This window comes from Micrasema longulum, unplaced genomic scaffold (assembly GCF_059751315.1).
Source record: "Micrasema longulum isolate JH-2025_06_02 unplaced genomic scaffold, ASM5975131v1 h1tg001633l, whole genome shotgun sequence".
Classification (NCBI taxonomy): domain Eukaryota; kingdom Metazoa; phylum Arthropoda; class Insecta; order Trichoptera; family Brachycentridae; genus Micrasema; species Micrasema longulum.
This window is the reverse complement of record NW_028278813.1, coordinates 122,082-146,134: the sequence shown is the minus strand read 5'-3', so window position 1 is coordinate 146,134 and position 24,053 is coordinate 122,082. Positions and strand designations below refer to the sequence as shown.

Sequence of the window (24,053 nt, the reverse complement as noted above, 5' to 3'; positions counted from 1 at the left end):
AACTGTCAATTTCAGCTGTTTCCGCTTTTTTATGAATAATTTGTCTGTGGTAAACTTGGCTGCGGGTTGTTCAACTGGATCTTGTTGGAAAGGTTGAAAATTAACCGGTTGTCTGCGGCTTGAATTGCGTCTTTTAAGTTAGTGCGTGTTTATTTTGTACTTGTATTATAGCATTCTTTGCTTTTCTGTAGTCAATAATTACCTGGTTATTTTCGATTTGCTTAAAATTACCATACAAAATTAATTAAATGATTATATTTTCTTTTTCAGAAGTTGTACTATTATAATACAATAAAATGAGTGCGTTTTGTCAAATATTGATATGGATTAGAGTTCAGATTGATTTTTTAATTGACTTTCTATCTTCACTATATTGGGAGCCTAAAAGAGAAATTATTCCTCCATTAGATGATCAATCAAAAATTTTACTCGAAAGCGCCATATCACTCGCTTTGAAAATAAGAAAAAAACAATTGAAATCGGAAGAACTTCTCAAAATATGCGTAGAAAGAATTAAACTGGTATGTTTGTATGTTGCGTCAAAATATTTTCCTAAATTTTAGAATTGTACTTGCCTGCCTATTTAGACTTATTGCTGGCTAATATTTTACAATTTTTTTCTGAATATGCATTATTTTTTGCAGGTTAACCCTATCATTAATGCTATTACTGATGAAAGATATGAATCAGCTATCAAAGAAGCAATTGAGGTAGATAAACAAATCGAAAATGGTCTTTCTGAAGAAGATTTTAAAAATAAACCATTTTTGGGTATGTTAAATTTGAAAATTTTCAATCCATTAAAAATTGTACCAATTAAGTACTATAGTATGGCCGAATACTTGAAAGGATCTATCGGTTCCTATTTAGGCAATGCCTGTTCTAAGGAACTGATATGTTGCGGCAAAAAAATAATAAAAAAACGGTTGTATTTGCAAAAGTGTACACAGATATATCTTTTTTTTAAATCTTTGTGTAGTGAAATAAGTTCATAATACATTATCTAACAGGCGTCGTTATTAGACGTAATGCTTCACAGAAAAAAGCCATTGTATGTAAAGATAAAATGCTTTTAATATAATTACTATGACTGTGAAAAACAAAACATTTATATAGTTTCACTGGTAAATATTGGATGTTAACTGTGTGTTGTTGTGTCCGTTTTTATCCAAATGAAGATGCAACAATAAAAACAAGACAGCACAACAAAGGAAATCACAACAAATTAGTCAATAACCTATTCTCCTTCATTATTTTGCAACAAATTAGTCAATAATGTATTCTCCTTCATTATTTTACAACAAATTAGTCAATAATTCATAGCATCTTCACAGTACACTGCGCAAATATCGCTAGCAGTTTTGGCAGCTTTATTCCCTCGATTGAATGCGAACAGAAGGAGGTGTCGAAATGCTCACTATCGTCTACTTGACATTCCATGTTGAAGGCTTGTAATCAAATAAAATAATATATGAAACATAAAAGCAAACACAATATCCTGTAGAGCAGAAAATTTGATTTCGAATGACCTGTACCATTTTGTTTTACTTTTGCTGCTCTTTTTTAAATTTGGAAAAAATCTGACACAACTTATGTTAACACCTAATATATTCGAAATTATTTGATAAGTATATAATTAGTTCTGTTTTTTAGTACCTATGTACATTTTTCACGATTTTAAAGCACATAAATAATATTAAGAAATTACAACATAGATGGAGAACATTTTAGGGAGGGTATATGGAAGTCTAGGCATTTATAGGGCTTATGACCTGTCGTTGGCTGGTTTAAGTGGCCACTTTACACACTGTAACATTCACCATTTTGCCTATGTTTGAACATCCATATTTCTTCAAGTTTTCCATTTGTCGATTTTCATATCCAATTTCCCGTTGCACTGAACTTCCTCGTTGTTAAGGGCATCGAAATTGTTTGTTCTGTAATTATAATCTCTGGCTATATCTAAAATGTAGCTAGGATAAGAATCACATGTTTATTTATTATATGTCAATGACTTGCACCATGTTTATACCCATTGATCTTTATAGCAATTGTACCAGTAAAATTGATCTACAGAAGCCTTTGCTACTTTTTTCCTTATGATGTTACATACAATAATACTTTAATCAATATTGTAATCACTGCGTGTGATATAAGTATAACAGAACATTTTTAACAAACATAATGGAAATTAGTAAACTACTAGCATTATAATGTTAAATCAATTCATCATGGAAGAAATTATCTCTGTAATTTAAATAATCTTTTGATACAATCACGGTTAAACAGTTTGGTAATCATTATTGTTTTATGATAGTGTTTGTTGCATAATATTTTACAATTTGTTGTCAATATGATTAAATTAATATGCAGAGTTTTATATCTGTGATTTTATGTTTTTTAATAATATTAGTTTTTAATTTACCTAATTATATGTTTTTATTTATTAATAAAACACACATACCATATTATACTCGCAGGATTAAAAAAAACTCATTTGCAATGGTCCATTAAAAAAAAGAACATTTTTGTGACGATACATACTATTTTATAATTAGAAATCAAACACTGATTTGAGTCTACTGAACACTTTATTTTATTTTTACAAATGTAAACATATAAAAATAAAAACTTCGTGACAATTGTTTCGCCTTATTAGGGCATTTTCAAACGAATGTGAAGATTATTTGGATTAAATGTCCTTATATAGTTATATAATTCAAGGTACTTAAGTAGAAAATAAAAATAATCTTATGAACTATAACTAATAAGGCGAAACAATTGTCACGAAGTTTATATTTGTAAAAATAAAATAAAGTGTTCAGTAGACTCAAATCAGTGTTTGATTTCTAATTATAAGTTTAAATATGTAATTCTACAAAATAAACACCAAATCAATCAATATACATACTATCAATTGAACACAATTCAATATAGTAACTGAACATATTCAACACATCAAAACTAGGTATTTTAAAAAAACTGTCACTATCAAAATGATTCAAATTAAAAAAAAAGATACTTGACTTTTCACTTTTAAGTTAATCAGGCAGTTTATTAAATTTGGACCGGCCAATATTTTCTAAAGACTTCTTACCAAACTTTGTTGAACTAAATTAAAACACAAGTAGATTTTTTGAGTTGCCTGTTTTGTGGTTGTAGATATCACGATTAAATGTATATTTCAAATTTGTGAATTGAAAAATGCACAATATTAAAAATGGTGTTGGTTATGGAATTGGAATTATTAGAATAACTTGTATCTCCAAGATCTGGAAATTCCACGGTCTTCGCACTTGTAACATGACATTGTCTATTTAATTACATTTTATTGGTGTATATTCAATAATGATAATTTCGAATGATAATGATGTAAGGCTGAGATAAGCACTATCGACAAAATTAAGAAAGCAGTTCTGCATTTGATTGGACATGTAGAGCAAATGGACAGCGGAATAACAGCTAAAAGATTTTCAATGCGAATGTTGATGGATGCAGAAAACAAGGAAGACATGGCACTACCAAATCCAACAAATACTTGTAGATGGACATATCAAAATCGGAATGATCGGCGGACGTGCATGAGAAGATGTATGAATGTAGAGGTTGCGAGATCTGTATGCAAAGACTGATATGGCATTATATCGTCTTTGTACTATACAATTTTTCATAATTTGGTCGATGGACGCTGCAATGCGACCTAAAACAGCATACGATAGAAAGTGTGAACAGACGCCACTCTAACCCAGAAAAAGTATTTTTTGGATGAAGTGTATTTGCTCATTTACATTATGAATTTCTTTAGGAGTACCGTTCACATCCAAGGAAAGTTATGCAGTAGCAGGCTTAGGCAACACTCTGGGGCTTGTTTCCCGGAAAGGAATGAAAGCTAATGAGGATGCAGAAGCTATCAGAATAATGCGGGAGGCAGGAGCTATAATTGTTGCAGTTTCCAATGTTCCTGAAATTAATAAATGGTAAATAATTCATGTTTTATAATATTGTGGATCAAAATTATTAAAGCCATGCATAATGCGCTTCATCGGTGTATTTAATTATTTTTTATTTCCATGTTTTACATAATATTTTTTTTTCTATTTGAATACCGCACTGGGCACAACCCGTGTCGAGGCATTCATTTACATTATTTAAATTATCCTTATAGTGTCTAAAAAATATATTAAAAATAATACATATGCATGCATACAGATCTACTAGTATATACATAAATTGTAGTAAAAAAGATAAGCTATGCTAAATTAAAATCAAGTTGTGGTATTAACATCAAGCTTCTGATCTGTGAGTCAGTAAGAATACCGCGGGACTACGACCTGTTTTAATAAGATCTTTTATAAGATTTATTTCTATTTAAGGCAAGAGACTCGTAACATGTTGTTTGGCCAGACTAATAATCCTTACAACGTGGGAAGGACGGTAGGAGGATCATCTGGTGGTGAAGGAGCTCTCGTCGCTTCTGTTGCTTCACCATTTGGCATATGTGAGTTTTCCTTTATGAGATATTGTGGTTTGGTTCTGCCTGAAACTCTCCACTTGCACTTGGATTCATACACAGGAGCTGCAGCCAGATAACATTTGAAATTTGAGTTCTAAAACAAATAATATGTCATCGTCCTTTTTAATGTCTACGGTAAAGAGGTCAAGTGGCTGATACACCTCTATAGGAATATATATATCTCCAGGCGAAAGGAACAACAGAATGAGTAAAAAAAAATACAGGCTAGGCAAGTACACTTATTCTTTAGTCCTTGCCAAAAATTTCAAATTATGATTCATGTCATTTGTCCTTTTTCAAAAAATAATCAAATCAAAAAAACTCAGCTCATTTTTCCTTGCTAGTTGTGTATCTAAAAAAACTGCATAGTTAACTCATCATCCGAAAGAGATTAGGGGTGCTGGATCTATCGTATCGTTTTGCGAGATGGCGATTGTTTTCTTTAAAAACAAAAGTTCATATAGGTAGCTAGTGTCATCAGAGAGAGTCTGAATTAATACCATTTTTTTGAAATTATTATACTACTTTAGTTCTGTATTTTATTGATTCATTTTTATTTTTACCCTATCAACAGGTTATAAACCCTAAAAATTTGACAAAATTTACTAAACAGCAAAAAATAAAAACAGAAATAAACCTGATATAAAGTTACACCTAGGCATAGTGGTAGAATAAGAATGGTTATATCATATATACAATGAATATCCTGATTCTACCATTATAATAATGATGGTATTCCCATCCGTATTCTACCACTATGCCTAGGCATAACTTAATACCAAGTTTATGAGTAAGCCCCTATTTTAACTAAATATATATATAAAAATATCAATGTGGCATCTGTATAGCATTTTTTTTTTTACATCTCTTCATATTCATTGGTACCGTAAAAGTAGTTTTTTGTAAATCTCTTCTCCTGTAGTGTACAATTGCATGCTGACTTATGTATTTGTGAAAAGGTATTTTAATTAATGCTAATAAACCCATTGTGACAATACATTAATAATTCATTCTCTAACATGAGAACGTGAAATACGCTTTCAAGAAAACAAATTAAAACCACATGTTAACAGTCTTGAAAATAAACTTACAATATTATTATCATATTGCAACAGAGATGGAGAGCATTTTTGAGACTGGATTATGTCATTCTAGCTATTCACAGGGCTTATGAGCTGCCATTGGCTGGTTAAAATGGCTACACTTTGTACATTCACCATTCTGCCTATTGTTGAACATCTATATTTCTTTCATTCTTACAGGTGTTGATTTCTTGTATATTTAAAGAGCTGAAATCTTTATTGATGTGAATTAGATGTATCTGACTGAATTATTATACATTCTTATATAATAAAAGTTCAATTTTTATACTTTTTGGACCTGTTGGCTTAATCGACAAAATTTTGAGATTGTTTAAATGTTATTATACAAGGAATGGATTTTATCCCCTTGCGAGTTTCTAAGATTATCATATTACAACAGAGATGAAGAACATTTTTGAAAAGTAATGTAGACATCTAGGCATTTACAAGACCTTCTGGCTGGTGGTCAAGTGGCCTCTTTACATTATTAAGATAATATTTTGAAAATGTTATACCAAAATGATGTAGTGATTTTGAAAATATATGTAAAAAACGATATCTTAATAAAAGTAAAAAATTAGTTACGTTTTCAATATTTTTTGGAGATGGAATTTGTTTGAAGAGTTGCAGAAAAAAAAATTGCAGAAGAACTAAATTAAAAAACATAAAATACATCGCCTTTGTCTCGCTAAACTGCCATATAAGCAGTTTGTCATCGGGTGTTACGATATTCAAAATTAAACTGTACAGACTCGTATATTTATTTATTTATTTATTTAACTTTTTGTACATAATGTTATTTGTACATTGGCGGGCTTATTGCCAAATGGCAATTTCTTCCAACCAACCAATAAAATAAAAGTTTTTTTTTTATTATTCAAGTTACAGAACATATTCAATAGAAGAAAAAAAAGATTAAAAAGTGAAAAATATATAAAAATAGAAATAAACGTATTTGTTTATAAATTACCTTAAATCAAAACTATTACTCAATGGGAAAAAGGAAAAAAGCAGAAAGAGGAAAAAGGAAAGGAGGAGAGATTAGGGAAGAGAAAGGAGATGTTTCTTCAGATGTGATTTAAACAGAGATAATGTAGTAACATCGTTGATGGTGGATGGGAGATGATTCCACAGTCGAGCCGCATGGACACTATATGAGTTAGAGAAGAAAGAGGAATTGTGTATGGGTATTAAGAGAGTGCCTTGAGAATGAGAACGAAGAGGTAAACCATGAACTGATAAGCGTTGAAATTTTTCACACAGGTATATAGGAGCGTTATATACTTATATACGTTATATACGTATTATACTTATTAACTGCTTCAGTAATTATTAAAAAATGAAGAAAAAAATATATATTGATGAATTTTATTTACTGAACGTATTTATTTATTATTTTACATTTTATTTATAAAAACCCAGAGGCTCTTACAATATTTAGTTAAGAAGTACATAAAGTAATGTAGCAATTGACATAAAATAGAATCATAATTATTTCACTAATATTTTAATAACTATACAACAAAATAAATAGGAAATAAGTCAATTTATTTTCACCCAAATATATTCTGGGGTGATCTTTTTTGCAGAAGTGTGCCTGAATTATCTTGGGTGTGGAAATTTTCCCACATAATATTCGCCCGAGTATACTCGGGTGTAGCCTTGAGTGATTAAAATATGTAGGTATTAAACGATATGTGCAAAATAATAATATTATTACTTAAATAATGAAAATGAAAAAGCAGAAAAACTAAGTTTTAATAGAAAAATGTGTGTTTTTTTAATAATAGTTATGCTCTCATAATCACTGGTAATACTAAAGTTTAGTCATTAATCATTAATTAAGATTGTAGTTGACTACATGATTTAAAAATCATTTTGATTTATTTTTTTGTTGCATTTTGATTGTATCAGGCTCTGATATTGGTGGTTCTACCAGGATGCCGGCCTTCTTTTGTGGATTATTTGGACACAACCCGACTGCAGAAACTACGAACATGAGAGGTTTGTTCTTATATTTATATAATATTATTTTATGACCTAATCACCAAATCCAACAAATACTTAAATATGGACATGTCAAAAGTAGGAATAATCGACACTCGAATTTATGAGAAGACCTATAAATAAAGGAAGCGAGGTCTGTAAGCAAAAAACAATATTTATTATTTATTAAATTGTACATTGTAAATACCATAATAAGTCCAATAATCATCATCATTCCCTTTCCACACCTAATGGTGCATAGGGCACTGCATTGGTACACCATCGCAGACTATCTTGATCATTTATGTTACATGAAGGCAAAGATGATCAGTCTTAGGCTTCAGGTGCCAGTCCAGGGACTGAAATATTCTTGCGTAAAAACACATTTTAAAAATATTTCATGTCAACCAGGTCGAGAATTGAACCCAAGATCGACTCCAATAATAAAATAAAAATATTATCAAGAGTATCTCTAAATTTAACATATCTTGTTGATTTATTATATAAATAAAAGACAAGTGATTCTTTAATCCACAAATTTGGAATATCCAGTGACCGGTGTCATCTCTTTCGCGGCATCTTCGAGACTGGTATCTTTATTAAGGAGTTCAATGTATTTATACAAAACAGAGGTAAGGATAGAGAATTCAAAATTATATGAAAGTAAATTAAATAAAGTTATTTTTATCTTAAGGATCGTTATCAAAAAAAATTCGGGTTAACTAATGAGTTGATATAATGCTATTTTTATGAGTTTAAGTATTTTATTTTTAGTGTCCCATCCTTCGTGAGTGTGATTTTTGTTAATTATGATTTCTGAAAAACAAAGTGCAAAAAGTCATTAGTATAAATATATTACAATGGGTATAGTAATGGAGAATGCACATGTGTTATCTGTTCATTAAGTAATTCTACGTCGGGCTTATTTTTTAATCTATTAATTTCAAAGGATATTCCAAATTTGTGGATAAAAGTATCACTCGTCTTTTATTTATATAATAAATTACAATGAACTTCCATCAAGAATTTTAACTTACAAATTTAAATGTTTTATCTTATTGATATTTAACCCCCATAGTATGGCTGGGTAAAATGGCGGCCTAGGAAAATTATTGACCTTATGCTACAACTATACGCAATAGCAGCCTAAAGAAATTGGGCTAAGGGTTCATTATTAACTTGGAAACTGAATTTTCTTGAGTATTAGTAAAACAGCTTTTCCCCAAAATGATTAAACTAACTTTTAAGAAATAGTCTGAAAATGTAAATATTTAGGTAAACACTAATATTTTTATTTTTTTCAAAAGTTTACGGGCAATGTGAATATTTCACAAAACTATTCAGTTTAATTTTTAGGATTTTTTAACATGAATTTACTTGTTACCTACATATTACTTAGCGAGTCAAAGATTCTGTCAAGATTCTTCAAAGATATACAACCACTAAATATGTTGAGGTTAGGCCATTGTATGTTGTAGGGAATGTGGTGATCGATATTTGTGTTGAATTTCCTTCTTTTTCAGGGGGGACTCTCCGGACTGGGAAGGAAAAAAATACAATGGTGTCTTCTGGAACAGTTGTAAAACATAGCGAAGACTTATTACCAATCATGAAACTGTTGACATGGGAACATTCTAAAGCTCTAAACTTGGATGCGCCAGTGGACTTAAAAAAGTTGAAATATTATTATGTAGCACACACGGGAGACAACAGATGCAGTTCTGTACATTCTGATTTGAAAAAGGCGATGAAGAGGTTAGATTTAACACAACACTTATTTTATAAACTCTGTATCTACTATTTATAATATAAAAATTAGTTGACATCACATGCATCTATGAGCTGTGTAAACAAATGAAAAAGGACGTAAATGTACCATTTCTTTGTGTCCGGTCAGACGAAGAACGCAGTTTTGCTTGTAAAACTATTTTTGACTTAATGGTTCCTCTCTCAGGTAAAAATCCTGAAAAGGAAAATCGACTGCATATACTTCTGCCTCTTAGTGTTGTAATTGGCGTGTTTGCCTTCCATGCTCGAGGTTCCAAATTTGATTCCTGGCAAGGTTGCCATTTTTTTTTTTCATAAAAAAACTAATATTTACATTCGTACGATTTCCCAAATATTTCAATTTTGGGGGCCATTTTCAACGAGTTGTAAAAAACTCACTACTAGAAAATGGTAATCAAGTTGTCATAAACACTACAGTAGAATTCTATTATCACATTAGAGAATTGAGTCCAACAAAACGTTGGAGAATTGAGATTATTGCCATTCAGCGGATAAGATAGTTGATTTAATTGCGTGTGGAGGATGTCTAACAGCTCTTCAAAAAATTCAAAATCTCTGTATTTCCTCCTTGAGATGATTAAATTTATTTATTTAATAATGTTTATTTATTTCATTTACTTATTTTTAGTTACATTGAGAACATTACAGAGTATCTAATTAATTCTCAACACATTACAAAATATACAAATCAGATTTATTAAATAGAAAAGAAATTAAAAATGTAAATTGTCATGTAAAATTGACATACATATTACAATTTGGAAATTGCCCTCCTAAGAGTAATCCCACTGTCATGTAATATATCGAAATCCGATGCGATACGATTGAATAACACGATTGCTCTGCCTACCGGCATAACCATTGGCGGGTTGTTTCTGCATCGTGGTAGGTAGAACAACCTGTGTTGCCTTTGTCGAAGATAATTATCAGGGACAAATAGACCGAATTCATTCAGAATATCAGAATTATGTATGCGACCACCAATGAGTTGAAAAAGGTGAACACCCAAATGAATATTCTTTCTCCCCAACAATGATTGGTAGCCCAACATTCCTAGTAAGAAGTCAGTCGGTAGTCCTAGTAAGAAGTACATTACAAAAATATATTCCAGGCAAACATAACGTGGAAAAAATACCTATACAAACAATAAACTGCCCGATAAACTAAAGAACGAAAAGTCGAATAGCAAATCGAAAAGTGTTACAATTCAAGAGTATTACTTAAATCTTTTTGATAGTTGGAGTTATTAATAAAATTTATATAAATAGTGTATAATACTGTTTTATGTTTCTAAAATTATATTTTTTTACTATTTTGTATTGTGATGTGACTGATATTATGTATCAATAAGTTTCTTTTTTGGGTGATACCGTGTGTGTAGGATTTGTTCCGACGTTTCGGCTTTTCTATACATTTCGACTCATTTTTGTAGTATGTAGTGCTGGAAACCATCTTGAGTTTAATTTAAGCTTGTCGTCTTTGTTTATGTCATTTGGGTGTCTGTGTATTTCAATTGCCTCTTTTATTATTCGTGCACTGTAATTACTGGGTTTATGCAAAATTTTCGGTTCATTGCATAAACCCCCGAAACAAGGATGTCATTAAACTACAAAAGAAGTTGTAAATTGGAATGAGGTGCCGAGTCTGCTTACTAAGTTCACAAAGCTTGGATTTTTTACACGCAATTTCAACCATATTTAATCATTTTAAACACCAATTAGGTACTTAGAGACTAACATAGTATCATAAACGTAAACCGATCCCAAAGCCCAGTGGCATCGGTAATAAGTTAGTTCAAATGTGAAAAAATGACTGGTGTCTATAAAGTGTTTCGCTATTGCAGATTTGTCAAAATGCCCAAGTTTACACGCTCTTTTGTGTTCGTCAATCCTTTTCTTTGCTGTGCGCCCTGTTTGTCCTATGTACACTTTATCACATCCTTGGCAACTTAGTGTATAAACAGCTTCCGTTTCCAGGGGATTCTTATCTTTTGGGCTTAATAAATGGTTCTTTATTTTTCCTACTGAAGATGGCTCCTGCAATGGTAGCCGAAACGTCAGAACAAATCCAACACATACGGTATCCCCCAAAAAACAAACATATTGATAACAGTGACCGTGAAAGCCTTCGCACCTATTTGATATTATGTATTGTCACAAAAATGTTTTTTTTTTATGCACCGTCCCAAATAAGTTATTTTTATAACTCCTGGTAGTATAATATCTTGTTAATGTATTATATGTTTTATTAATAAAAATAAAAAATAAATTTGGATGTGAAAAAATGGTAAACTAAAAATACCCACTAATTAGAGTAAAAAGAAGCTATTCTCTCTGAACTTTCTTTCAGTAACAATAATGTTATCATTATAATGTATGTAATTATCAATAATTCGTGATGTAATGTAAATAGTTTATTTCTTTTAGAGTTGTAACTAATTTGAATGAAACGGTGGCTGCAGATTCTCCCGCGGTGAAAGTTTCCTTTGAGGGCTTTAAGTACATGTTCAGACTATGGAGATATTGGATGAGCAAGGAACCGGCTAATTTTTCACATCTGTTAGGAAATCAGACTTACTCCGTCAACGGTATTGTTGAATTGGCCAAAAAGGTAAACACGGATCAATATAATATTTTTTAAAGAAATGCAGGCGAAAGAGTATGGAACATTGGTAAAGTATAACCACTGCCAGAGATGGCTCTTTTGAAGTCAGGCTGGGATTTCTTCCAATTATCAGACTGTTTTAGTCATCGACCTATTAATAAACATGAACGTCATTGATATATACGTATACACTGGATGCGGCACTAACCACCCGACTTGTGTTCCATTCAACATAGGTTCCGGAGCTTATCTTATTTTGGGTGGGAAATAATGTTTTTGTAAAGCAGTGCGAAAGGACTCGACGTACGGCTTTGAATTCAGAGTATGCGCCATAAACAGTTAGTCCTTTTTATTCTACCACACATTCATTATATTGTTAAAACCATTTATTATATTCCTACAAGTACATTCTTGTTAAAAAGAAGAGCTTTGTTTTTGTGCCACTAGTCGTTGTTTGACATTAATAAATTATATAAAAGCTTTATTTATTTATTTATTAACGGACATTGTCCATGTATACAATTTATAAGGTTTAAATATTACAATAAAAGAATAGTTTAAAACATTTTAAAAAAAGAAAAGAAGCATTGACAAACATAAGGGACATCGAGACAAGATCTGGACTATTTATTTAGTGCTCGTTTAGCTTTGTCAATTATTTGTAAAAAAATACTTCCAGCAGAGAGGGAAAACATTTTTGAGAAGGGAATATGGAAGTCTAGGTATTTACAAGGCTTATGACTTGTCACTGGCTGGTTTAAGTGGCCGTTTGACACAATGTGTAACATTCACCATTATGCCTGTGTTTAAACATCCACATTTCCTCAACTCTTCCATTTGTTGACTTTTGTGAAGTAAAAGAGCTGAAACCTTTATCATGTGGGTAAGATTCACCTGGCTGAACCATTTCACCTACTAGGCAATCCCTGAAAACAATTTTTCAATTTTTATGCTTATACCAGTTGGTTTAATCAACAATGTTTTTAGTATGGGTTTATGTATATTTTGAGGATGAATCTCTTTGCCAATGACAGGTCATAAGCTCTGTTAATGCCTAGACTTGTATATTCCTTCTCAAAAATGTTTTCCCTCTCTATTGCAACAATTTTAGATCTAAATAACTCAATGGGGAGAAAATCCAGCCTATCCACAAACATTTAGACATAATCAAAACATTGTTTATTTACTTTTACTTCATTTTTCATTTCAGTTAGTTGGGAAAAGTGAATTTAGCTTGGCATCTATTTTTGCCCTTATAGATGAACAAGTATTCCCTCAGGAGAAAGAGGAATGGGCTGTCTCTACAACAGAAAAACTAAAGAAAGAATTATTGGTTGGTATCATTTTAGTTTTCTTTTACACTGGCATCTATTTATTACTATAAAGTCGAACTTGGTTATTAATAGGAAGACGGGTTCAACTGAATTTGCTCATTATAAGCATTACTCGTTATATCAGAAAAAGGTTATTTAAATCCAATCACCATTGCATATTGTCACTATTGAAAATTATAATAAATGCTTACAAACATACCAGGTTCTCAATTTCAAGTTCAGATAAATAAACATTCTTATTTGTTCAGAATGTTGACAATGTGATAAAGTAGAGAAAACTTTTTACACACTTCAGCACTTTTCACGCCACATTCTATTTTATAAATAATTGCCACTTTTTCGAAAATTGAAACACTTCTGATAGTAGTCATGTGTACAATTCAAGGGTAAGGTTTTAACTTATCTGACATCACCTACTTGTAATGTTCATTATGCATTGACCATAAAACATTTTTAAAAAACATTGCAAAAACCCCCGAAACAAGGATGTCATTAAACTACAAAAGAAGTTGTAAATTGGAATGAGGTGCCGAGTCTGTGCTTACTAAGTTCACAAAGCTTGGATTTTTTACACGCAATTTCAACCATATTCAATCATTTCAAACACCAATTATTTACTTAGAGACTAACATAGTATCATAAACGTAAACCGATCCCAAAGCCCAGTGCCATCGGTAATAAGTTAGTACCCATTTGAATTTTGTTACTGAAGAGTTTTTGCTCAACTGTTGACAATATTTTTGTTTGATTTGTCTGAGAAGAAGCTTCTTATAAAAGTGAATAAATGTACGGAGAAAACCACAAACTAAAATGTCAACAAATGTTTCCTCATTATATCCGAGATTTCGCTGTTTCCGTGATCGTTATAAACAAATTCGACTGTATATACAGTATTTTCAGTATGAATAAGTCTACTGTGGTGTTTTAATCTTAATTTTTTTTTTCTTAAAGTTTTTTTAGTAACAAAAAATGTTGGTACTAACCAAAATATGTAAACTTTGCAGCAAACCACCATTATTTAATATATTTTTTTATTATTCAATCAAAACAATGTGATACATTTACATGTATTTATTATCGTGATTCGATTTTACTGCTCTTTATTTATTTTGTGCATGTCTAGGCTGATAAAGAAAACCGTTCTGTTAAAAAATAAATAAGTTACTACAAAATAAAGCACTGCAAGAATGTTAGGATGAGGAGACAAAGTAAAGGGGTAGGGGGATTTAAATTACTGATTCGAAGCTCACGTTTAAAAAATTGCGATTAAAGATTAGTTCAATTAAATGTACATAAATAAATTACATAAGTTGTGCGCATTTTTTTCCAAATTTAAAAATGAACACCAAAAGCTAAACTAAATGGTAAAGGTTGTAGGAAAAAATAAATTCTGCTCTACGAGATATTGTATTTGCTTTTGCATTACAAATATTATTTTATTTGATTTACAAGCCTTCAAAATGGAATGCCAAGTGGACGAAAGTGAGCATTTCCGACACCTCAATGGAGGGAACAAAGCCGCTCGCGATATTTGCGCAGTGTATGATGAAGATCCTATGAATTATTGACTTTTGTGTAAAATAATGAAGGAGAATACATTATTGACTAATTTGTTGCATTTTTTTTTATTGTGTCCTCTTGTTCTCTTTTTTTGGATAAAAACAGACAAAACTTAAGTTAACATGTCATGTCAACTCACATTTCTCAATAATGAATTGTTAATCACATTGTACTTACAAATGTTTCATTTCTTTCTGCAGAACACTCTCGGATCAAACGGAGTTCTACTTTTCCACAGCACTACTCAGCCAGCTCCATACCATTACACATGTTTCTTACGACCATATAATTTTGGATACTGGGGAATATTTAATGCCCTACGTTTACCAGCCACGCAGGTTAATAATTTTATGTTAAATATCTTAAGCATCAAAATTGTGCAATTTTTGAAAAATACTCCTTTTTATTTTTTGACACTTGAATATTTACACATTGTCTATGTTGACATTTTTTGTGTTGACGCAGTTTTGTTCCCTGGGATCAAATCCAAAAAAATTTAGGAATTGTTTACATCAGACACCTGCATCTCCTCCTCCATTGATCTCGATCCTCTGTGAATCGTTTTTACTGGCCTATTTGTAGTTCATATCTCCTTAAATTTGATTAGGTACTCTCAGCAGGGTCATTCTCTATGATTCGTGTCCTCTATGGTTCCTTAAAAAATGTGAGGGGATATACAGACATGTCTATAAGTTGATTTTGTTTTCATTTTCTATGGTCACAGTATCTGTTTTTTTTCCTACTGTTTTTTCTTTTTCATTACTCTATAAAATCTCAAGTTTTGCTTTAATTGACAGGCGCCGTGGCGCAGTTGGTTAGACGGCTATCTGTGAAACTGGCGTCGCGGGTTCGATTCCCGCCAGTTGCAAGAAAAAAATCCAAGAAAGATTTTTTTCTCAATTGGTCTGGGTGTTGTGGTGTATTTTTCATTACCTTCTTCCATATTCCCTCAATCCCACCTGCTGACAAGCCTCAAAATAGAGGCTTAGCGGGTTATTCCTTTAAAAAAAAAAATTGTGTAAGGTAATTTTAGAGATATAAAAATCTTTTTTGTAAGTGTAATTTGCACCCCGGGAATAACAGTGGCATAACTCCAAAAAACTATTTTTTACATGAGAGCGGTTACACATACACCCGCACTATCAGTAAACTAACATTCATTCGCAAAAACTAAGCTATTCACTTGTCATCTAATTAAAATGTTTTCAGAGATAACGATCACTGTGCCACTATTATTTTCTTAAATTGTAATAAAAAATTACATTTTACAATTAACATTTTGGCTTTTAAGCCCACATAATTTTGTAAAAGAATTATGTTGTCGATTGTTCAGATAGAAAATATGTTCAGGGCCCCGATTAATATGGGAATTTAACAGAGTTATTTTCAGTTGTCTATAAAACATAATCGATTTTTCTCTATGAAAATGTATGTACAGTAGTCTCTCAGTAATCCGGCAGATATCAGACCAGAGCACTGCCAGATTACTGAAAATGCCGGATTACTGGTCGCGCACAGCGGTCATTGACCACGCGACAAGCAGTCACTTCTCTCCAATTCACGCTACCCGTTTCAAAACTGCCTGTATAAAAACGCTGAATTTTACTGGCAAGGCCGGAGAGGTGAAGTGCCGGATTATAGAGAGAGTACTGACATATTTCTATATTTTTTCAAAACATGGTCAAGTATTGGTTACCGACAAAGATACTTTATTTTTTTATACAAATATGCAAATTTTCATTTAAAAATATTGATTATAAAGTAAATAGGTTATTGAAGGTAATAACTTTCCATTTTGGACATGTGCCATTACTATCGCTCAGTGTGGTCACAGTATCTATTTTCTGTCTTAAAATCATTTGGTTTATTAAATGTTGATTTGTGCAAAATCTTGACCTTTGTAAACTGCCATTTGGCATCATTGAATTGTATTGTTCGACTTATTCGTGCATCCATTGTAATGTATCAAATACAAACATTTATGTAGGAATACCTATAATTTTTTTATCATTATGTAACAATGTAGTCTGGCCGCAATGCATACACTTGCAAAATTACACACATAATTAGGTAAATGACTAAGTATGCTGATGAAAATAAATGCTTAATGTGGCATGTTTTGTTAAGATTATAAAAGCAAAAAATTAATTTGCATTCTCATATCATTTTAGAAAATAGGGATTTAATTGTTTTGATCAATCAAAGCCAACTTATGTTTCAAAGTCTACTTTTCTAGCATATAAATATTAAGTAAATAAATTAGACCAATTATGGCTATGTTATCTAGTTATTTTAGATGTTTAAACTCTTATTAGTCTTATCATTCTGTAATTTTGCTCAAACAAAATTGTCCAAATGTTTGTAAACAGACTGGATTTCCACCCAGCGAGTTATTCAGATCTTAATTTGTTTTCAGGCGTTGCCTACTAGGTGAAATGGTTCATCCGGATGAACCTCATCCACATGATAAGGGTTTCAATTCTTTTACTTCACAAAAGTCAACAGATGAAAGGGTTGAGGAAATGTGGATGTTTAAACATAGGCAGAATGGTGATTGTTGCACAGTGTGTCAACTTAAACCAGCCAATGACAGATCATAAGCCCTGTAAAAGCCTGGACTTACATATTCTCTTCACAAAATTGTTTTCCTTTTATTGCAACAAATTTATATAATTTATCATTGATTAAATTCTTTGAACTTACGAGTATAAATATGAGGACGCTTAATGTTATCCGAAATTGAATTAAAAACGTTTTCTTGGAAATTATAACAGTACAAACATGTATGTATATAGCAAAAACTACCTAAATGAATAAATATATAATTAATAGATAGATTTATGACGGTGGTAAGAAGTGGATTATTTAAAATCGGTACTAAGCAAAAAGTTTTTTTTTTTAAATTCTATGGGCCAAAATAAATAATAGGTTTGAATTATAATCTTTCCCTAAGTCTTAAGTCCCAGTGTTCTGTCCTCCTCGTCGAGGCTGTTTACGGATCTAGAACAAGACATTACTGTCATACCTATTGTACTTTCCACATTTAAGTGTTGTTTTTTTATGTAGTTACAAAGTTTGACTCTTACAATTTTATTCTTAATGTCTCTAAGAAAACAGTTTTTAAATCCAAATACGTATTCCACTAAACATTCCTTTTTCTAAAGCTATTTGTTTATAATTAATAATTATACATACAATTATATAAATTTATAAACAAACGTACATTAAAAACGTATATACATTTATAAACAAATAAGTATTTAATGTCATACCACAAAGCGAAAAATCTTTTTGATATTGACACCTTTGCGAACATTTTTTTCTCATAGGATCCACTCTTATGGACACATATCATAATTATTTTTTGGGACATTTCACTTCCGATTGGATAGTAGTTGAAGGTTTAAAGTAAATTTATGGAAAATTGTGCTGTGACTCTTTTTGCAGACTGCTTTTTATAGGGACACAATATCTCATTCTTCCATAATATATAATTACTTCTAGACTATAGCCGCCTTTACTCTACCAATGTCATTTGGACTAATGAGAGACTTGATTTTTACGGCCATTCCATGCATAACCATTAATGAGTTTGAAAGATCTTTTTCCCAATTAAAAATTACAGTGAAATTCCACCGAGAAATTTTCTAATTAATTTGAATGTTTTATGATTTTCAGGTTCCACTTGGGTTAAATCATCAAGGAATTCCATTGGGTATACAAGTTGTTGCTGGACCTAATAATGATAGACTTTGTATCGCAGTCGCAAGACATTTAGAGAAATCTTTTGGCGGCTTTGTACCTCCGTGCAACACAATTAATTAAGCGTACCTTCTGAACAAATGAATCAGTATTTTTAAAGGTTTCTATTTAAGACTAATTTATTTAATTAAAAAAAAAATTATATACAAAATGGAGTTATTTGTGGTTACGGATATAGTCGATTTAACTGGCATTTCTTATTCTTTATGTATTGTGATATATTTTTGTTTCTTTGTTAGTTTTTAATTTGAATGTAACTAATAAAGGACTGCATGTATTTTATCTTTTTATTCATTCGATCATTCCCTTCCTTAAAAAATTGTTTAATTTTATTATGTTATTATTAGCAGGCCAAGCAGCCATTAGCTAATATGCCCCTGTATGTTCCCTTATAAAAGAATAAAAAATAAAAACCAAAATAAACCTTTATTTTCACACAACAATATGATCTTAACAACAATTTTTTAAAAATGTAAAATTTATTGAATTTTTTTTTTTATAGTTTGCCTTTCATTGGACTTAACCAACTCCTGAATGTAGTTGTCATTCGCAGAAAGCTGTAAGCAATAGGATCATTTTGTAGGAATTTTTAAGAATTCACACCTTTACTTTACTTTATTTATGTATGATTATTTTAATTGATAATAATAGGCAAAGTTTGATGACAATATGTGAATTATATATTGATTATCATATACATTTATAGTTTTGGGCGTAGGAGTAGGTTGAATGCCGTCAAAATGCAATCTCTCAGGTGAATATGTGGTAAAACGATATATGATAAGTGCACAAATGTCGAGATCCGTGAACTATGTAAAGCTGAGACAAGTATAGACAGAATCAAGATAGGAGTACTGCGTTGGTTTGGAAATATAGAGCGAAAGAACGGCTAAAAGGATCTACGATGCTAATGTTGATGGATGCAGAAAACGAGAAAGACCTTGAAAGACATGGCACAATCAAATACTTGAAGATAGACATGTCAAGAGAAGGAATAATCGGCGTGCGTTTATGAGAAGATGTATGAATGTAGAGGAAGCGAGGTCTGTATGCAAAGACAGTGATGTGGTGTTCTATCCTCTCTGTCACCCCTATGGTGAAATGACGGGATGTTTGTTGTGTTTAGTTTTGAGACTGACTGATTAGGCTCCCGCCGTCTTGGAAGGCCGTTAATGATGATCTTTCGGCGGAACTAAGGGACTTCAGATTGACGTAAGAGGAAGCGAGAGTGCTGACTGGCAATAGGGTTTCCTGGAAGTGTCTGGTAATATCTACATGCTCCATCTAGAAGTGGATGTGGAAAAAGAAAGAAAAATGTTAAGAAAAGATGATAACTTCAAATACAAAGTTTTAAAACTAGGTTTGACTAGATTATATCGATGGGAAAAAGGCTAATCGACTGATGAGCCACTAGAGTAAAAATTAAGTTGCATATTCAAATTTTCAAAAATGCTCTGCCGACGGTTACGTTAATATGATGAAAACCAATTTATCACGGATGGATTGTTTAATAGGGGCGTGGGTACTAAACAGGCCGATGATAGTCTACTTTAAGGTCGACATTGCTCGTTTTGTAAATCTCCTTCCAGTCTATGTTAGAGATGTAAGCCTCAAATCTTTCTTTGTTAATATTACAAAAATTTCAAAGTAGCAATATTTTCTTGTGATGTCGTGGACAGTTTATTTTATAGCTCATATAGAGAAGGTCGTGATTAGAAAAACCAGAAGCAGTCAAATGGCCGTATTTATAAACTTTATGAGGAAAGGTGGTAAAAATAAGATCAAGAAGTGCATGAGATGATATAGTATGATGTTTGGTTTAAGAAGAAGTATAGTTGTTGGTTGTTGCATTATGTATAATGTTGTCATGTGCATCTGGTAAATACCCTGTTTATGATATTATGTAATCTTGATTAAAAATAAAACATTTCTTAAATGATGAATTTTAATAATTATTACAAATATTCCGGTTCTCTCCCGCGCTTGCTAAGTAAAAAAAACACGTGCAAAATGTCGGGAGGGGGGCGAAGTGCGAAATTCATGCGCAGACCACGTGCTGTAATCACGCCGCGCGCCGGTCTTGTGGTGAGAAATCGAAGCAGAGTTTTGCTGCTGTCAGTTTTCAATAGACTTGGCGCCGTGCTGTTCGCTTGGCACATCACAAAGATTGGAGAGTATTTTCTATACCCTTAAAAACTTCTTTATTTTATAAATATCACTGAAGATCAGCGTAGCGATGGCTGAAACTGAAATGTTAAGTAATAATTGTGATAAAGATGTGCCATTTTTCGAAGGTGTAGAAAAATTACTGGAGATTTGGTTCGTTCCTGCGAAGAATGCCGACTTGAGGAAGATTCCAAGGTAGGAAAAAGTTTTTGCAAGTTTATCTCGACTATTGGGTTAAGCCGAAAGATCAGATAAATAGAATGACATTGTTTATTTCCATTTAGAAAGTCAACAGTTGCGCGTTTTTCGCTCGCCCGCCTGTGCGCGAGCGCCGAAAAATTTCCGGCAGGTGATATGAGACGTCCTTACGTCATACATACAATAATATTGGTATATTTTACCGGGGACAATATAAACAAAGATGGAATGAGGGATTTGCAGAATTTTATAGATTTTCCACCTCTCTACTTATTAGTTACATGCGGCGCGGTCTACATTTTCCTATTTTCCAACTAAAGTTACCCGGATTCAGAATGAGATCTTATCCGCACACTTGACTGGAATTTGAAATGTAGGTTTTAGGTTTATCTGTCGATAAGACGCACCGTTTTACAGCACACCACATAACTAGACATGCTTTAAAAACATCGAGATGTTCTCATTGATAAGAAAACAATGTGATATTTTTATGTACGTGCATACTAACAAGAATTTCCGCTTTATTTCGAATCTAATAACTGGAGTTAAATTAATGCAAGTAAGTAAAAAAAAAAGGGAAGTGTTTACTTCAATTAAAATTTGGAGTGATTACAGATATTATGATTATGATGCATGTGTTTAAATGTAAATATTAATGTAATACATTGTGTCTCAAAATGTTTTATAACGAATTATATGTGCGTAGACAAAACAAAATAATAATTGTATATTGATTATCTGCTAGAGGAAATATTGTCAAAATCTAAACACGCTTCTATACTAACAAAATACATTGTTAATGCTTTGTGCTATGTAAAGCAAAAGAAACTTAAAATTAAAAGTGTACTAAATAGCATAATTATGAGTTTCTGTCTACATAAAAACTTCAATTTTGATTAGCCAACAAACAAGAATTTCGATTTGGCCAGTTTTCGTTGTATGCCCACGATATTTCTTCCATCTGTAGATTTTCATGATGTAAAAGTGCTGAGCATCTCTGCATCTCTGTAAATGGATTTTTGTATTGTAAAATAGGCTTCGTTGCTGCCCGCCCTTTAAATCGACTTGATGAACTAAATTGATACACATATCACCAAGGTTCAACTTGCTTTTGGTACACATTATGCACTGAACACGAATTGTTGTGGAGTAAGGAATGAAAATTTTGTAACGCCTTAAAACTCCAATTATCCGGATTAATGAGATTAATATACCAGTCAGCCAGACGTTATCCGGCTATGCAGAAATTCGGATTATTGAGTTAACTATTAAATTTGTGCAATGTTTTGAAAAAAACGCCAACTTTATTTTTTTATTTCTTTTGAAATACCTCAGCGAATTGGAATCACGTTAAAATTTAACTCTTAAAAGGCTGTGGTAAAGAATTCCTTTGCGCGCGGTGATGTTACATCGTGTAACCATAAGCAAAATACGGAATATTCTAAAATTCAGACATTTGGAGAAAAAAAACTTAGAGACATACTGTTAATAAATATAAAATTTAACCCTGTTATAGTAAAATAAATTTTGAAAACCCTAAAAACGCTGGCCATTTTATATGCGTGCATCCCCCCATCTCACTGTCAATAACCAACTGAATCTCTTTCACACAAACACCGGCCACAGAACAGCGTCTCGCATCTTCCTTGTTACTATTATTGTGGATAATTTATAAAGCGCCGTTTTCATGAAAATCACCTTATGAGTTTTATATTCGTGCTCTCTCATACAGATTTATTGCTGTATTGGCGTCATATCAATTCTTCGCATAGCAAGGATAAATATTTTGTTGTATTAAAAACCAGCATATTTAAACAAATTTTACTTTCCAAATCCGGCGTGAAAATGTACATTTGAAGATTTAATAAATACAACTTCACCATTTAAAAAAATAAGAGATATATTATCTTAAGTCTTGCATCGTATGTTGACTGTGATATCACAGCCTCACAAGAAAACATGTCCAGCAAACTTAAAGAGGAAGATCAGAGTTTTTTAAATATATTTGTAAATTTACTAAACTAAGCCAAAAAAGGCACAATTTTTTATTTTTTAAATTTTTTTGTGTATGAGTGCTATGATTTTTTAAAGTTTTGTATTTCTGAAAATATTGTTCATGTGACGTCTCAAGTTTTCTTCCGCTTCTTCTCGGTTACTTCTGCCGATTAGCCCGTTAACGGTTAGTACACCGGAAATCTTCGCCAACTCTCTCATCTATCATTGGTTGACTCATATGAGCTAGTGACGTCGTACAAAGTAGTTCGTTTATGTTAAAATATTTTTTAATATTCTTTTCGCACATTTTCAAGAAACTTTGCCGCATAATTTAATGTTCTAATTTTAACCGCTCATAAGAAAACATTTTTTGTATCCAATTTACAGTAAGGCTGAAATTCCTCATTGCTTTGATGAAGAAACTCTTTACGAGCATCGAGGTCCTTATTTCGAGCTTTTATTTTCTGATAACGATCCGGATATTTGGCAAGCCGGGTGACTGGAGTTCGAATAAACAGAGTTCTACTATACTGAAACACCTGTAACAGTTTCATAAAAAAATTAAACTGTTACTGTAAAGAAAAACTATTCAGGACCCGCCTTCCCCCAATGAAAATGAAATTGCGAAACTGTTTTATTAATTTATTTAAAACTTCAAGTACAAAGAATAAGTACTTTGGCGGGCATATTGCTAAAAGCAATATCTTTCAGCCAACTAAAAAAAACAGATTGGTCGAAAAGAAGAGATTGGTCAAAATGTTGTACTAAAAAAACGTCAATATATACCAAAAGATAGGTACACACATAAAATAAAATAAAACCTAATTAATTAAAAATAAAGGCTTGCACATACAGGGTGTTCTTTAAACCCTGTCACATCCGAAACCACGATGATCAGTATGGACAAGAACACATATTGGCATATGTAAAAAAAAAACAAATGGTTGCTTACTTCTTCAGGGGAGAAGTGAGGGGAGCTCGGTTGCCGGTGTTTCAGACTCCCCCCTCCCCCTTCGTTTCTCCCCTGCAGAATTAAGCAACCATTTTTGTTTTTTTTTTTTCAAT

General features: G+C 31.8%; 2 protein-coding genes across 5 annotated transcripts in view; both read left to right on the top strand.

Moving 5' to 3' along the window:
- Window positions 1–4: 4 nt before the first annotated feature.
- LOC148274511 (fatty-acid amide hydrolase 2) lies at window positions 5–18,906 on the top strand. Of its 4 annotated transcripts, none has more exons than XM_088236988.1 (11): window positions 5–137; window positions 271–521; window positions 645–771; window positions 3,806–3,977; window positions 4,374–4,498; window positions 7,510–7,599; window positions 9,105–9,336; window positions 11,796–11,979; window positions 13,184–13,306; window positions 15,068–15,205; window positions 18,546–18,906. In XM_088236988.1, exons 2-11 carry the CDS (start codon window positions 297–299, stop codon window positions 18,690–18,692), a joined length of 1,563 nt encoding a protein of 520 aa, XP_088093114.1. In that variant the 5' UTR covers window positions 5–137; window positions 271–296; the 3' UTR covers window positions 18,693–18,906. The 4 variants fall into 4 exon arrangements, with proteins under 4 accessions (XP_088093114.1, XP_088093117.1, XP_088093115.1 ...); XM_088236991.1 differs by having other exon boundaries at window positions 30–141; XM_088236989.1 differs by having other exon boundaries at window positions 131–162.
- A 1,767-nt stretch (window positions 18,907–20,673) lies between these two features.
- Window positions 20,674–24,053, top strand: part of SamDC (S-adenosylmethionine decarboxylase) — a 66,277-nt gene continuing 62,897 nt past the window's right edge. The window contains exon 1 of the mRNA XM_088236987.1: window positions 20,674–20,990. Within this exon, the coding sequence (XP_088093113.1) occupies window positions 20,866–20,990 (125 nt within the window). The 5' untranslated portion in view covers window positions 20,674–20,865. The remainder of the gene's footprint in view (window positions 20,991–24,053) is intronic.